Source organism: Giraffa tippelskirchi, chromosome 13, assembly GCF_054371585.1.
Source record: "Giraffa tippelskirchi isolate mGirTip1 chromosome 13, T2T-mGirTip1v1.2.pri, whole genome shotgun sequence".
Taxonomy (NCBI): domain Eukaryota; kingdom Metazoa; phylum Chordata; class Mammalia; order Artiodactyla; family Giraffidae; genus Giraffa; species Giraffa tippelskirchi.
The window spans coordinates 14,509,691-14,526,199 of record NC_137287.1 but is presented as its reverse complement, the minus strand read 5'-3'; the positions used below and the strand labels follow the sequence as shown (position 1 = coordinate 14,526,199).

Sequence of the window (16,509 nt, the reverse complement as noted above, 5' to 3'; positions counted from 1 at the left end):
TTCAACTTGGCGCAGACTACATATCCCAGCATGCATCGCACGCGCCTCTAGGGCTCTCACAACGATTAGATAACCACTACTCTCAACATTTTTTCTGCGTCTATGCAAGTCAGATCACCAGGATCCAGAACTACAACTTCCGACCTGCAGAACAGCGGCGGCGCTATTTAAAAAGCGTCAGAGAGGCGGTGCCTGGCCACGCCCCTCTTTTCCAGTTCCGCTCCCTTGGTTGAGCTGCGAGGAGAGGGGCGGAGCCTTAGGCCTGAGCCAAGATGGCGGCTGCGAAGTCAACCCCCACGGACTCGCTCTCGTTCTGCCTCGCGCAGCTCACGGCGGCGGCCGGGGAGGGTCTAGGTGGGGGAAAGGACACAGCTACCAACGAGACACCCTTGGGCCGTGCGCTCTTAGCCCTCCGTACGCGCCACGTCAAGGCAGCCGGGGGAATCGAGCGCTTCCGGGCACGCGGCGGGCTCCGCCCCCTTCTCGCGCTGCTACGGCGAGCGGCTGCAGCGGGTCCCGCCCCGTCCCAGGCTGGCACAGGCTCCGCCCCCTCGTCGGTCGAGTCAGCGACTTCTTCTGGCCCCGCCCCTTCTCCGGGCTCCGCCCCCTCTGCTGCACCTCCAGCGACACCCTCGCCACCAGCGCGCCTGCGCAAGACGCTGGACTTGGCGCTCAGCATCCTGGCCAACTGCTGCACGGAAGGGGGGTGCCGGGCTGAAGTGCGCAGACTCGGAGGCATTCTCCCATTGGGTAAGTGCTCCGCCCTCATTTCCTAGAAGGTTTCCACCCATACCGCTGTCTGGGGTTGGGTGGAGTCTCAAGTTCTTTGTGCTGCAACCTGGAGGGTTGTGTTTTAGGACGGCGCAGCGCCCCCAATTTTCTTGTTGTCGAGATCCGTGACGTCATTTCTCTTTCTAGAAATTAGACGCTAGCCCTCCTAGATCCGATAATTAGAGCTAATTACCTGGGTATTGATTGAGGAGCACCTCTCTCGCATCTGGGCTAGTGGAGGCCAAAGGGTTATTTGGTGACTTTGAAATGATTCTTAGTCTTCATTTATGTTCATAGCAGGCACTCAGTGCCTGCTGTGTCTAGCCTTGTGCAGAGCTCTGAAATCCCATTTGATGAACTAGACGTCAGGTGTAGTGCTTCAGAAAGTGGGCTCTGCAATCAGCTAGACCCATCAGAGCCTAGGATTGTAAAATGGGGTAATAATAACTACCTTAAAAAATTGGAATAGGGAGAAAATGAAATACAAAGACGGAGCACAGATACTCAAAGTATGGACTGGGTACTCCCAGTTATTAAAAACTAGCACAATAAGAACAAATCCTGGGAAATCCCTGGTGGTCTAATGGTTAGGACTTGGTGCTTTCACTGCTGGGACCCAGGTTCCATACCTGGTCAGGGAACTGCAAGCCTCCAGGCACAGCTAAAAAAACTAGAACAAATCCTAAGCCAGTATTATAACTATAAATGGAATGTAACCTTTAAAATTTGGGAATCACTATGTTGTACATCTGTAACTTATACAGTGTACATCTGTAACTTATACAGTGGTGCTTCTCAGGTGGCTCAGTGGTAAAGAATCTGCCTGCCAATGCGGGAGATGTGTGTTCAATCCCTAGGCCCAGAAGATCCCCTGGAGGAGGAAATGGCAACCCACTCCAGTAGTCTTGCCTGGAAAATCCCATGCACAGAGGAGCCTGGCAGGCTACAGTCCCTGGGGTCACAAGGAGTCAGACATGACTGAGCAACAGAGCACACAACTTATATAATATTGTGCATTATCTACATTTCAGTTTTTCAAATAAGAACAAACCCAGAAGATAGCAAGCTTTTCTGTTTACCAGCTAAATTGGCGCCTTCTAGTGCCAACGTTGTGAACACAGCGTTCTTCTTCATTGCCTGCCAGCTATAAACTTAGGCCTATTTTTATGAAATATTTTTTTTTTGATAAAATAAAACATTATTTTCAGTTTTCATAAAATGTATCTGGACCATAATGTATTTGACAAGAGGCCTGGCACATTAAGTCCTCAATAAATATAAGTTTTATTGTTAATGTATAACCCCCATCATTCATTCACTGTTCTGTAGTTTAAATATCTCCTGAATCCATCCCACTGCTTTGCCTTCTTCCATCACGTGCCCAGAGACTGTGCTGGGCTGTGTTGGTATCTGGGTCAACCCATCTTCTTGCTATTGCGACAGCTTCTGGGTTGCTCCCTCTGCCTTACTGTTTTCTCCTGTAATCCATTCTCCTCTTGCTGCCAGTTTATATCATGTCACGTCCATTCATAAAACCCTGTATGGCTCCCAGTGCCCTCACATTCAAGTCCTCATCTCTTGACCTGATAAGGCCCTTCGTGAAGTCATAGCATAAACACTAGATTTCACTCCTGGGCCTTTGCAAAGGGTGCTACCAAACCCGAAATGCCCCATAACACTCCCATCCACCATCCACCTAGCAAACACCTACCTATCGAACCTTCCAGATCCCACAAGTGTTAGGCCTGTTCTGGAGGCCTTCCCTGACTCTCTGAGGCCCCATTCTTTTTTTTAATTGGAGGCTAATTACTTTACAATATTGTAGTGGTTTTTGCTGTACATTGACATGAATCAGCCATGGATGTACATGCGTCCCCCATCCTGAAGCCCCCTCCCACATTCCTCCCCATCCCATCCCTCAGGGTCATCCCAGTGCACCAGCCCTGAGCACGCTGTCCTGAGGCCACATTCTTGAGGTGATTAAGAGAGAGACAAGAAGGGGTAGAACCCTCAAGAGGCCAAACTTTCTTGCAGTGACTATTCTTCAGTGTGTGAAGACAGACAGCATCCAGAACCGAACCGCCCGTGCTCTGGGGAACTTAGCCATGGAACCTGAGAGCTGTGGGGACATCCACTCTGCTGGTGAGCGGGCTTTGAGAGTGGAGCCAGCTAGGGCCTGGGGATGAAAGAAGGGATGGGGGGGGTGGGAATCTGTCCTCACTCACCCTCCATCTCCCCCCCACCCCCTACCCCCAGGTGCTGTTCCCCTGCTCGTGGAGAGCCTGACGGCCTGCCAGGACTCCCAGTGCCGCCAGAGTGTGGTTCGTGCCCTCCGCAACCTGGCGGACTCACCCCAGCACCGCCTGGCCCTGGCCCAGCAGGGAGCAGTGCGCCCACTGGCTGAACTTCTGGCCGCAGCACCAGATCCCGCGCTGACCTTGGCCTTGGTCCGTGCCCTCCTGGAGCTGAGTCGAGGCTGCTCCCGGGCCTGTGCTGAGCAGCTCAGTCTGGGTGGGGGACTCGGCCCACTGGTCAGCCTGGCCTCTCATCCCAAAAGAGCTGTGCGTGAAGCCACCATCTTGATCCTCGCCAACCTGTGCGCCCAGGGCCTGGTGAGGCCTGCCCTGGGCAATGCTGGGGGCGTGGAGGTGCTGCTGGGTGAACTCCGGCGGCGCCGGGGCCTCAACGGGGCAAGCCCAGCCTCCCAGCAGCCCCTGGTGCGGGCTGTGTGTCTGCTGTGCCGGGAGGCTATCAACCGGGCCCGGCTGCGAGATGCTGGGGGCTTGGAGCTGTTGATGGGCTTGCTGCGGGATCCCCGCGCCAGCGCCTGGCACCCTCGTGTGGTGGCTGCCCTCGTGGGCTTCCTGTATGATACAGGGGCCCTGGGCCGGCTTCAGGCTCTGGGATTGGTACCTCTCCTGGCCGGGCAGCTGTGTGGTGAGGCTGGTGATGAGGAAGAAGAGGGAAGAGAAGCTGCTTCCTGGGACTTCCCTGAGGAGAGGACCCCTGAGCGGGCAGAGGCCGGAAGCTTCCGAAGTCTCCAGTGAGTTCCCACCTGATGCTGTAGGGTAGGGCTCTTCACTACCCTCACTCACCCCGCCCCCACCCATTCTGTCTTTGTAAGACTTTGATTCTGACTCCTAATTCCTTGTTCTCACTGAACATGACCGCCTTCCAGACCCCAAATACACCTCTTCTCTCTTGGAGCCACCTTTGTTTGACCTTGGCTCTTTGCAGGTGGAACAGTGGTAAACAACCCACCTGCCAATGCAAGAGATGCAAGAGGCCTGGGTTCAATCCCTGGGTCAGGAAGATCCCCTGGAGGAGGGCATGGCCACCCCCTCCAGTATTATCACCTGGAGAATCCCATGGACAGAGGAACCTGGCAGGCTATGGCCCCTAGTGTCGCAGAGTCAGACACGACTGAAGGGACTTAGCTGCGTGCATGCAGGGCCTCTTTGGTTACTGTTCCCTGTGCCCAGGGCACTCCTCCTCTGAGATTCCTTGATTAGATCTTAACCTTCATGGGAACTTGATTTAAAACGTCAGCTCTTTCCTTACCACCACCCCCAACCCCCACCTCTTGTTTCTGTTCCCTTTTATTTTTCCCCACACATATCACTTCACACCACGATGACTAGAAACTCTAGAAGGTTGTGCCTTTTTTTTTTGCTGTTGCTTCTCTGTAGTACCTGAAACGCACTTAGCATGCACTAGGCAATAGGCAGTCAGGAATTGCTGAATGATGGGGGGGTGGGATTCCCTTTTTCCCCTGTCCCCCTCAGGCTGCCTTCTTTTCTGGCCTCAGTCACCTCTTGGAGGACCGCTCTTTTGACCTGCTCCCTCCCTTCGGCTCTGGGTTCCAAGTCCTGTCTCCCTCCTGCAGGTCCTGGCTGATCTCCGAGGGCTATGCCGCAGGCCCAGGAGACATCTCTCCGGACTGGTCCCCGGAGTGCTGTCCGCCGCCGCCAGAACCGGCTGATCTGACCAGCCCCACCTCGCTGCGGACGCCCCGCGCCCTGCGCCCGCCCGGTCGCAGCCCCACTGCCTCTGCCGCCGAGGAGCCCTGGGGCCGCGAAGGGCCGGCGCTGCTGCTGCTGTCGCGCTTCTCCCAGGCTTCCGACCCCAGCGGGGCGCTGGTGACCGGTCCGGCCTTGTGTGGCCTGTTGGCCTATGTGACGGGCGCGCCGGGCCCGCCGAGCCCCCGCGCGCTGCGCATCCTGGCGCGGCTCACCTGCAACCCCGCCTGTCTCGAGGCCTTCGTGCGGAGCTACGGGGCGGCGCTACTGCGCGCCTGGCTGGTGCTCGGCGTCGCCCCGGACGACTGGCCCGCACTGCGTACCCGGCCGGCCCGCCGCAGCCAGCACCAGCACCGGGAGCTGGGTGCGTCCCCCGCCCCTCTGTCCCTTCCCCTCCTCCTGCGGCTTGCCCGCTCTCTCACGCCATCCCTGCAAACAACCCCAGCCATCAGGTGGTGGCCGGGAAGGATTCCCTTCTTCTCCACTGTCCCCACACACAATTCTTCAACCTCTGACTATCTCTTGGGGCCCAGGGACCCCAGCACCAGGCTTGGCCTGAACAGCTTAGAATCTGCCTCTCCTTCCCCAGTCTCTTCTCATTTCCCTGTATTCCTAACTTCTGCACTGTGCTTGACTCCACTGGGCATACTGCTGTGAACTGCGGCTCAGGCACCACGTCCTCCCAGGCTCATGTCCTCCCAAAGTCCCTTTCCAACCCTGCCAGGTACTACCCAGTCTTCTGTGCCCTGTTTTGGCCCTCAAGGGCCCAGAGTCATCCCCTGACCATCCCACTTCCTGTTCTGGCCCTTAACCTTCTAGTTCCTAGTGTTGGGTTGGCATCCCTCCAGAGCCTGCGGTCATCACCCTCTGCCTTGCGCTGAGGTCACCCCCTCCTTCCTCACGGGGTCCCAGGGGCCTCTCTTGCCCATCCCCACCCCCACTCCAGCTGCCAACCTGACCTGCTCCGCCCGCCCCTGCAGGTGAGATGCTGCTGCAGAACCTGACAGTGCAAGCCGAGTCGCCCTTTGGAGTGGGGGCCCTCACCCACCTGCTGCTCTCTGGGAGCCTGGAGGACCGGGTGGCCTGCGCCCTGACCCTGCCCTTCATCTGTCGGTGAGGGAGACGTGGGTACCTCGCGGGGGCAGGGGGCGCAAGATTGCTGTTCTCCAGCCCCGCCCTTTTCCACCTTCTGAAAGATTCTCTTTTCCCCTCAAAGGAAGCCCTCTCTGTGGCGCCGGCTACTTCTGGACCAGGGCGGCCTCCGGCTTCTCCTCTCCGCGCTCACCCGGCCCCCTCCACACCCGCTTTTCCTCTTTTTCGCTGCAGACTCCCTTTCCTGCCTCCAAGGCCTGGTGTCTCCCACAGGGAGCCCAGCCATCCTACCTGCAATCCCCTTGGACCTAGACCCACCCTCCCCTTGCCTCTATGAACCTCTGCTGGGCCCAGCCCCCATGCCAGTCCCCGACCTCCACTTCCTGCTGGACTCAGGCCTCCGGCTCCCTGCCCAGCGAGCCGCCTCAGCCACTGCCTCCCCCTTCTTCCGGGCCCTGCTGGCTGGCAGCTTTGCTGAAGCCCAGATGGACCTAGTGCCCCTCCGAGGTCTGTCGCCCAGTGCGGCCTGGCCCATCCTGCATCACCTGCATGGCTGCCGGGGATGTGGGGCCGCCCTGGGGCCTGTCCCTCCGCCGGGCCAGCCCCTGCTGGGCTCCGAGGCCGAGGAGGCCCTGGAGGCCGCTGGCCGTTTCCTGCTGCCAGGGCTGGAAGAGGAGCTGGAAGAAGCCGTGGGCCGCATCCACCTGGGACCACAGGGTGGCCCAGAGTCAGTGGGAGAGGTGTTCCGCCTGGGCCGGCCACGGCTGGCTGCCCACTGCGCGCGCTGGACCCTGGGGCCAGGGCAGTGCCCCCGGAAGCGAGCCCTGGCTCTGGTGGGGCTTGTGGAAGCAGCCGGTGAGGAGGCCGGGCCCCTGACCGAGGCCTTACTGGCTGTGGTGATGGGGGAGGAGTCGGGGGGCAAGGGTCCCAGCCTAGACTGTTGATGTACCCTGGGAGGAGACCCAGGGATAAGTTAGCTAGGAGGAGGTCTCTCTCAACGGGAGGAGGCTGAGCAGAAGGAGTCACCGTCGAGGGCCCATGAGAGGATGGACCTGGAGCCCTGGGTGATGGTCTGAGACCCAGGAGTGAGAAGCCAAGGCCAGGGTCTGGGCATGGGGCCCTCGAGATGGAGAACAGCCCAGGGCCCCAGGCACCTGGCCTGGCCCAGCTTTATGGAGTTGGAATTAAAAGCTTTGGAGTCGGCTCCCCCTGTTGTGTGGTGTCTCTGCTTCCTTTCCTGTGGGAGTACCCGTACCTCTTAACCCATCCGGCAGGGTTGTGTCCAGGTATCTGTGTCTCAGTGGGCTTCCCTGGTGGCTCGGGTAAAGAGCCTGCCTGCTGGTGTAGGAGACGCAGGTTCAATCCCAGAGTCTGGAAGATCCCCTGGAGAAGGAAATGAGAACCCAGTCTAGTATTCTTGCCTGGGAAATCCCATGGACAGAGGACCCTGGTGGGGCTCATAGAGAGTCGAACATGCCTTAGCAATTAAACAACGACAATTGTGTCGGTACAGGCCACCCTTGGCGTGCAAGAGTTTAATAAGTAACAATGTTCAGGTTCCTGGAGCCCCGGGATATGCTGCAGTTGCCAGGCTGCTCCTGAGGATGTGGTTTTGGGCCCCAGGGGAAGCCTGCTTCCTGCTCAGGCTACTTCATTGCTCAGGCAGCCACCCAGCTGGACACAGACCTTGATCGGGGCTGAGGGGATGTGTGGGTGGGGATGGATGTCCAAGACCTTGGCACTATTGTTTCATCACCCATCACCCATCGTGGACCTTCTGTCTCTGCGTCCATTTTCATCTCTTGGACCAAGTGTCCTGCCGTTTTTCTGAGGGAAGACCTATTGTGTTCTTCAAGTCCCTGAGGCCACTAGTCATGCCCAGAGGGAGCTGGAGCCCTAGGCTGGCATTGCTTTGGTTGCCCGGGCAGGGTCTCCATAAACCTGGCTCCCAGATCATTGTCCACTTAGGTGGCAGCCTGACTTTGAGGACAGGGCTTGGACTGGGGCTCTCCACTAACTTCTGGGAAGCCAAGGGGGACCCTTGCTGCCTCTGAGAGTAACCAGGTCTCTGTTCTCAGTATGTCCTTTACAACCACCCAGAGAGCTTTTTTTTAAAATGGATTATATAAATATTTATGTAAGGACTTACTCATTTCTCTTTCCAGCTTTTTTTCTTTCTTTTTGGCTGCATGGCACGGCTCATGGGATCTCAGTTCCCTGACAAGGGGTCCAATCTGTGCCCCCTGCAGCGGAAGCTTGGAGTCCTAACCACTGGACCACCAGGGAATTCCCCAGAAAGCTTTTTAAAAAGTACTGATGCCCGGGCCGTTTCTAACTGAATTGGACTGAGGGGAGAGCGCCTTGGGCATCAGTATTTTTTAATTTATTTTTAATTAGTGGATAATTGCTTTACAATGCTGTGTTGGTTTCTGCCATACAACAAGGTGTATCAGCCATAAGGATACATATGTCCTCTCCTTCCCAGTGGAGCCCCCTCCCCCCGCATCAGTATTTTTTAAAAAGCCCCCGAGTTGCCATTCCAGTGCTCACTTCTCGACCTGTGTCTGAGTTGAGACCCACAGTCTGTCTGCAGCACTGCTGTGTCCGTCCACACCTATCTCTATAGAGTTTCTCATTTCCAACTTGATTTCTCAGTCCAGGGGAAGCCTCTTGTTCCTTTGTGGCCAGAGTCTGTCTTGCTTTCTTCTCTATCAGTATCTTTGGAAAGGGCTCTTGGGGGACAGGTCTGGGTCATCTCGGTGCAGGGGACAGTTGGCTGAGGTCTGGCTGACTGGAAGCATTTCTCCTGAGTCTGCGTGGGACTTGGGCCTCAAATTCTGTTTACCTGTGTCTGTATGTCCGTTTCCAACTCTATGGTTTAGAGTCTGTGGATGGGTTCATCATCTCTGTCTCTCGGAGATTTCTTTGTATCCAGTTTGTGTGCCTTTTGGGAACTCTGTTTATGTCATTGTCACAGTCTCTTAGGGAAGATCTCTGAACCTGGAACCTAACAGATCCTTAGAACAACACCACCGCCTCCAAGTTCAAAATTCTGTCTAGAGCAATCCTCTGGGAATAGCAGGGGGTGGGAGAGGATATCTGTCTAGGACTCAAGGTACTAACTTTGGGGATGGGGGGAGGTGGGCTTGGGGGCCTCAGTCTGTATCTAAGAGTCTCACTGAGCAGAGGATCCCGGGCTTTTTCTGGAGGAGCCACTTCTCTTACTCTGACTCTGGCCGCCTGGGGCTCCCTGCAGCTGAGGCCAAGGCTGGGGTGTGGCCGTCTCCGCAGCAGGCAGGCGGGCTGGGCCTGGGTGGGCCGGGGCCCTCCCTCCCTTACAGGCCCCCACCCCGGGTTCTCCCGTTCTCTCCCCCACCTTCACCCCCCCCCCCAGCCTTATCCCAGCGGGTCCCAGCTTCCTTACATGGTCACGGCTGGGCCTCCAGCTCCCGGACGTCCCCCGCCCCCCGCCCCCACCGGACACGGCCCCCGCCCTGCTCGCCCCGCGCGGTCTGCCCGCGCCCCGTCATGGAGGACCTGGGTGAGTGGGGTCCGGGTCCCCTTGTCCCCAAGCCCCTCACCACTGCCTGGACCCGCTTCCCCATTCTGGGGCCCCCTCGCACTCCCGGCATCTCTCCATCCCTGCCTCCCGGTCTTCTCACTTCTGGTCTCTGCCGGCGCCTCCTTTCCGACTCCACGTCCCCCTTCCTGCCGCTCCCTTCCTGCCTTTGCCAGACTGGTCGCTCCCTCCCTTCTTCCTTCACTTCGCTCCCCCGTCGCTGGCTGCAAACGGATGGGCAGGGAGGTGCAGCGCCTGCGGGCGCCTGGGCTCGGGAGCTCTGGGAAGGGAGGAGTTAAAAGGACCTTAGGTTCAGGGGCTGGGAAAGCAGTCGGGAAAAGAGACTATGACCGTAAGTTCTGGAGAAGAAAATGGGCTTGCCCTAGGGTTTGGGGAAGGAAAGAGTTAAGGGCCCTTGAGTATGGTAGGGTCAGGTCCTTGGGTCAGAAAGTAAATATAATAGATGAGTGCCGAGATGCCAGGGAGAGGTTAAGGGTTCCATCAAGGCGCTCAGAGATGCAGAGTAAAAGGGCAAGGACTTCTAAATTCTGGAAGGTTAAAGAGTTCAAAGGTTCTGGATCTGGGGATGGAGAGCGGAGTGAGTTGGGTTGTGTGTGTTGGGGGGTGGTGCTGTCTGTCCCTCTGACTTGGGGCAGAAAGGAGGACCCACGCATCTCATCGTCCCTGTCTTGTGAAACTGGGGCAGGAAGGCTGTGCGCTCTGTGGGAAAGAAGGAGTTCCAGCACCCTGCAGTAGGGGGTGCTGCTCAGAATGAGTAACGGGCACTGGTACTGAAGAATAAACCAATCAGAAAGCAGGTTCCAGCAGACTCACCAATGAGGTGCATAGGGCGGAGCCCAGTGCCATCTGGAAGGTGGGCCAGGGCTGGGAGGGGCCTGTTTAGGTGCGGGGGGGGGGTGGCAGAAAGAGCATCCAATCAGAAAGCAGGTGTCAGGCATACAGCCAATTGAGCAATTTGGGGTGGAGCCAAATTTGCCTCCAGTAAAGAGCCAATTACCAAAGATTCAGAGAATTAAAGAGTCAGGTAGATGAGTTTGTAAATGACTCTCAGGATGAGCCACGTGGGATGCTGTGACCGTAAATAGTCCTTGCTGCCCTTCCACATCTCTGCCATGGTCTGCCTTGTATTTCTTCTGATTCTTGACCTGTACTCTTAATACTGGCTTCTCTCCTCCTCAAATACTGCCCACTTAGAACACTTATTCTCTGATCTCTTAAGGCCCTGTCTCTGCCTTAACCTTGACCTCTCAACCTCTCACCTTGACGGCCTCTCCCTGCAGATGCCCTGCTCTCTGACCTGGAGACCACAACCTCACACATGCCAAGGTCAGGGGCTCTAAAAGAGCGGCCCCCAGAGCCCCTCACGTCTCCTCTGACACAGGTGAGCTCAGATGCTGGGGAGAGGGACAGCCACTCGGGCGAGGTTTGGTGCAAGGAAAGGAAACCTGGGCCTGAGTAGGGCAGAGTACAGGCGTATCATCCCACACACATGTCCTTCTCTATAGATGGGGCCTGGGGAATCTTCAGGAGCCTCTGGGGACAAGGACCATCTGTACAGGTGAGAAGACTGGGTATGGGGGGATGGGGTGGCCAATTGAGACTCGGGCTTGTATTCCCCACCCCTGAACCCAAGCTCCCACCCTCTTTCCCAGCACGGTATGCAAGCCTCGGTCCCCGAAGCCTGCAGCCCCTGCCACCCCTCCATTCTCCTCTTCCTGCGGTGTCTTGGGCACGGGGCTCTGTGAGCTAGACAGGTTGCTTCAGGAACTTAACGCTACTCAGTTCAACATAACAGGTACCAGGGTTATTGGGACAGGCCTTGATGGGATGGGGGCAGGGCAGGGCAGGGCTGGGCAGAGACTAAGGGGGGTAGCCATTCCCTTCTCCCAGGGGATATTCCTGACCCAAGGATTGAACCGGGGTCTCCCGCCTTGCAGGCAGATTCTTTACTGTCCAAGTCACTGAGGAAGCCCATAGACTTCCCAGGGTAGCAGCTAAAGGGATGTGAGCCTTAACTGGGAAGGAGGCTAGCGCATGGCTCCATGCCCAGTGCCCTTCTCTCCTCTCTGCAGATGAAATAATGTCTCAGTTCCCATCTAGCAAGGAGACAGCAGGGGAGCAGAAGGAAGAACAGTCTGAGGACAAGAAAAGGCCCAGCCCGTAAGTCTGGCATAGCTGGCGGTGTTGGGAAAGAGGTGGTCAGTTCTGGATGCTGGAGTTACTGGAGGAAGCGTTACCCTGAGACTCTGAGTTGACGCAAGTTGTGTTCTTCACAGCCCTCCCAGCCCCTCCCCTGTTCTCCCAAAGCCTTCAGCCACCTCAGCCACCCTGGAGCTAGACAGACTGATGGCCTCACTCTCTGACTTCCGTGTCCAGAACCATGTGAGTCACTCAGGGAGTGTGGGGTGGACCACTGTGGGTTTATGGCTCTCAACCCATCTGAGACCTTCCCATACGTGATGCCTTGCTGACTCAACTCTCCTGTCCTCACTATGGCAGCTTCCAGCCTCGGGGCCCACTCCACCACCAGTGCCAAGCTCCGTGAATGAGGACACCCCCTCCCCACCAGGGCCTGCCAGCAAAGGCAGCCTGGACACCATGCTGGGGCTGCTTCAGTCTGACCTCAGCCGCCGTGGCGTTCCTACCCAGGCCAAGGGCCTCTGTGGCTCCTGCAATAAACCCATTGCTGGGCAAGTAAGTGAAGCTCTGCGAGTAAGGGGGTAGAGACCCATGCGTGCCAAGTCACTTTGGTCATGTCCAACTCTTTGCGATCCTATGGACTGTAGCCCACTAGACTCCTCTGTCCATGGGATTCTCCAAGCAAGTGTACTGGAGTGGGTTGCTATGCCCTCCTGCAGGGGATCTTCCCCACCCAGGAATCGAACCTGCATCTCTTATATCTCCTGCTTTGGCGGATAAGTTCTTTATCACTAGCGCCACCTGGGAAGCCCAGAGACCTATAGACCCATTTCACTGAGAGTCAGTGGGTATTATTGTTATTCATATTTTGCGGATGAGGAAATTGAACCTCCGAGTCAGACAGCAAGTGAGTGGCAGAGTAAGAATTCCAACCCAGGTTTTATTTATTCTAGTCCTACTGTGTGCTAGGCATTATGCCAGCTCCTTTACAAACCCCCATGTAACTTTTTTAATTAATCAATTTATTTCATTTCTGGTTGCACTGGGTCTTCATTGCTGTGCGTGGGCTTTCTCTCCTTGCAGAGATTCGGGCTACTGTTTAGTTGTGGTGCGCAGGCTTCCTATTGCGGTGGTTTCTCTTGTTGCAGAGCACAGGGTCTAGGCACAAGAACTGCAGTAGTTGCAGCCCATGGGCTCAGTAGTTGAGGCTCATAGGGTCTAGAGCGCATGCTCAGTTGTTGTGGCGCTCGGGCTTAGTTGCTCCGAGGTGTGTGGGATCTTCCTGGAGCAGGGATCAAACCTGTCTCCCCTACATTGGCAGGCAGATTCTTATCCACTGCACAACCGGGGAAGTCCCCCATCTCATTTAATCTTCACAAAAGCCTCATTGGCTCCACCCACCATCTCTTCAGGACCCACAAAGACTGTTTCTCCTACACCAGTCTGGTTTGGGAGCTCCAGTTCTTGGCTTATTGACTGGGCAGATGTTATTGGCAACTGTGCCCAGTGGTTGATCTAGATCCTCCTGCTAGATAAAGTGCCCTACTGCCATCCATTTTGCTGATAATTTACAATCTCAGCAAAGCAGGGTAACATTATGAATTTTGTAAGCATTTTCACCTTCATGGGCCCCTTCCTCCATTAAAAAATATATAAATTGCATTTTATGACTGTTAGAGTGAAGATGAATGCATTAATATTATATATTAAGTCATTTTCTTCTAGCTCGTTTTTTTCTAATTTTAAAAGAAATTACAACATTTTTGTGGCCTACAAAAAGTATGGTGGGCCCTAGGTACTGTGCTGGAAGCAGGCTTAAATCTCCATCGCTTTGGGATTGAGTGACTTAGACATTCGATACTTCATCCTGACTTCTCAGAGATAAGATGTGAAAAGTGCCACGTAAACCTTGGCTCACTGGGCATCTGGCAGCCCGAAGGCCACTCTGACCCACGCCTCAACCCCCAACTCGCAGGTGGTGACGGCGCTTGGCCGTGCTTGGCACCCTGAGCACTTCGTTTGCGGTGGCTGTTCCACCGCCCTGGGAGGCAGCAGCTTCTTCGAGAAGGATGGAGCTCCCTTCTGTCCTGAGTGCTACTTCGAGCGCTTCTCTCCGCGATGTGGCCTCTGTAATCAACCCATCCGACACGTGAGCCCTGCCTGGACCACAAGCCCCGCCTCTGTTTCACCCAAGGAGCCTGTGGGATGAGCCTCATCCACTTACGCGTTTCCCACCCCCACCCCAGCCGCTTCCAGGGTTCTCTTCCGCAGCTCCTTGGACTCCGCGTTCTTTGATTCCCAAGTTCCTGCTTAGGTCTCCCGCAGCTTCAACTCATACTTCAAGCCACTCATTTAGGTTCAGGGTGGAAGAGGGAGGGGAGAGGAAATGGGGGGGGGCACGCTGAGTGTTCCCTTTCATTCCCCGCAGAAGATGGTTACTGCCTTGGGCACCCACTGGCACCCGGAGCATTTCTGCTGCGTTAGTTGCGGGGAGCCCTTCGGAGATGAGGGTGAGAGCTTGACTCCCATCTTGAAAGCCGAGGGTCCGGCTCGACATCCCGCCCCGCTCCGTTTGGGCCTGTCCACTAGGACCTCCGAAATCCCCGGGGGCCTGAATTTTCTCCTGCTCTCTCCTGGCCCCAGCCTATCCCACCTGTGGATTCCCATCCCACTCGCTCTCGCTCTGCCCCCCCACCCAGACCCTGCTCCTCTCCACCGACTGCGTCCTCTCACTGAGCCGCTTCCGGCCCCTCCAGTCTCAGATCTTTGTGGGCTCCCGGGGCCACCTCGCGCCCTTTTCCTTCCTCCTTACTCTGTTCCCGCTCCTAGGTTTCCACGAGCGGGAGGGCCGCCCCTACTGCCGCCGGGACTTCCTGCAGCTGTTCGCGCCGCGCTGCCAGGGTTGCCAAGGCCCCATTCTGGATAACTACATCTCGGCGCTCAGCGCGCTCTGGCACCCGGACTGTTTCGTCTGCCGGGTAAGCGCTAGTGGGCCTTGGAGGGAGGGGCCAATGGGGGCGGGACTAGGAGTCGGGGCGGGGTTAATAGTCCGAGCGGGGTCCCAGAGAGGCGGGGCTTCATGCTAGCTGGCGGTGCGAGGGGCTGCGGGAGTCTCTGGAGGTTATTCAGCTCCAAGAGGGAGTTATTTGGTCTGGAGGTCGGCGCTGACCCATCCTTTCGCGGTTGTCCTTCCTCAGGAATGTTTCGCGCCCTTCTCGGGAGGCAGCTTTTTCGAGCACGAGGGCCGCCCGCTGTGCGAGAACCATTTCCACGCGCGGCGCGGATCTCTGTGCGCCACGTGTGGCCTCCCGGTGACCGGCCGATGCGTGTCGGCCCTGGGCCGCCGCTTCCACCCGGACCACTTCACCTGCACCTTCTGCCTGCGCCCGCTCACCAAGGGCTCCTTCCAGGAGCGCGCGGGCAAGCCCTACTGCCAGCCCTGCTTCCTCAAGCTCTTCGGCTGACCGCCTGCCGGGCTCGTCCCTCCGAGAGAGCGCAGCCCCAAAGACCTCGCCCTTCCCCTCCAAAAAAGATCGGGCTCTCCAGACCCCAAGGAAAGCCTTGCTGTTGGAGCTTGGGGCTCCACCAGCCCGGCTTCTTGAGGCCCCACCCCACTGGAGGGACCGGCCCCGAAGGTACTGTACGTTCTCCGTGGGCGAGTTCAGAAAAGGCCCCGCGAACCCTTAAGGCCACGCGCCTCCCGAAGTGGGTCCGTACACTGACCGATCCCACGTGAGCCCTTCACTTTGTTCCCAGCCTTGAGGGAGCCCCCCGACAGGAAGAGGGCCCTTGCAATTCCCACGAATCCGAGGCCAGGCCAAGAGGTTCCTCTCCCCGTCCCTCACTGTTCTGTGCACTTTTTTCTACCTACATAAACACACATTCCACGTCACGTCGGTGCTGTGTCTCTGCGCAGGAGTGGCTCGCGTCGCGACGCCCCGCCCCTTGTACTACTCTGGCCGCCACGGGCTCTAGGCCGCCGCCTTGTGGCGGGAGCCGGGCCTGCAGTCTCAGCTCTTCAGATGAGCCTGAGGCTGGAAAGGTCGGCCACGTGCTCAGGATTGTATAGACGGTGGCCAGCCGGGACGGGAATTCAAGCGGGGCCCCATCAAACCTTCCTGTCCCCATACCCCCATTCTTCAGTTCCTTATATTCTTGAAATAAGCACTTAATCTGTACCCACTCCCTCCACCCTTGCCACCTTGTCTGGTCTCCAGATTTTCCCCCTCCTTTAATAATTTTAAAAAAAATTTTTACTTTTTGGCCAGGCTTTGTGGCATGTGGGATCTTAGCTTTCCCACCAGGGATCGAACTTGCACCCCCTGCATTGGAAGTGCAGTCTTAACCACCTGACCACCAAGGAAGTCCCACCCCCTTCCTTAAAAGACCCTCAGAGATGGGGCTCCATTCGAAAGTGCCCATTTATGCCCACCCTTTGGATCTGAGCATTAAATTCCAGCTTCTCTCATACTAGTATTGACTTATAACATCTCCTTTAGGCAGAAGATGGCACTTAGGGTGGTCAGGGCGCTGACTGAGGGAAACTGGGAGCTGTATGAGTTAGAAGGAGGCTTCTAACTCAGCTTGGAAATCAAGGAGGGCTTCCTGGAGATGACACACAAGCCAAGCACCTGCAGAGAAGGGTGGGACCAGGGGTTCTTAGGTGCAGAGAGGTTCAGGCTGCATCTGAATCCCCAAACCCCAGGGGTCTTTCTAAGCCCAGTATCTTAGACCCTGCAGTTCCCTAGGAAGGGGACCTAGATTTCTGCTTTAACTACAGGGACCTTTGAGGCTGGAAACAATGGATCCCCAAAGGCCGTTCCAGCTCGAGGAGGGGCTAAGAGCCAAGAACAGGTGTGGTGTGGGCAAGAGCCAAAGTTGAGGTTCTCTGCCTTGGCCTTGGGCAAA

At 56.8% G+C, this 16,509-nt stretch overlaps 2 protein-coding genes across 4 annotated transcripts; both read left to right on the top strand.

The window, feature by feature from the left end:
• The first annotated feature begins 258 nt into the window (after positions 1-258).
• Positions 259-7,086, top strand: ARMC5 (armadillo repeat containing 5). The gene is made up of 6 exons (XM_081558183.1): positions 259-750; positions 2,806-2,913; positions 3,028-3,814; positions 4,658-5,154; positions 5,771-5,903; positions 6,007-7,086. The coding sequence occupies exons 1-6, from the start codon at positions 273-275 to the stop codon at positions 6,824-6,826; spliced, it is 2,823 nt and encodes a 940-aa protein (XP_081414309.1). The 5' UTR covers positions 259-272; the 3' UTR covers positions 6,827-7,086.
• A 2,310-nt stretch (positions 7,087-9,396) lies between these two features.
• Positions 9,397-15,493, top strand: TGFB1I1 (transforming growth factor beta 1 induced transcript 1). Of its 3 annotated transcripts, none has more exons than XM_081558184.1 (11): positions 9,397-9,423; positions 10,743-10,843; positions 10,968-11,020; positions 11,115-11,257; positions 11,535-11,622; positions 11,739-11,844; positions 11,962-12,156; positions 13,577-13,750; positions 14,030-14,111; positions 14,431-14,579; positions 14,799-15,493. In XM_081558184.1, the coding sequence occupies exons 1-11, from the start codon at positions 9,411-9,413 to the stop codon at positions 15,063-15,065; spliced, it is 1,371 nt and encodes a 456-aa protein (XP_081414310.1). In that variant the 5' UTR covers positions 9,397-9,410; the 3' UTR covers positions 15,066-15,493. The 3 variants fall into 3 exon arrangements, with proteins under 3 accessions (XP_081414310.1, XP_081414311.1, XP_081414312.1); XM_081558185.1 differs by having other exon boundaries at positions 10,682-10,843; XM_081558186.1 differs by lacking the exon at positions 14,030-14,111.
• The last annotated feature ends 1,016 nt before the right edge of the window (positions 15,494-16,509 follow it).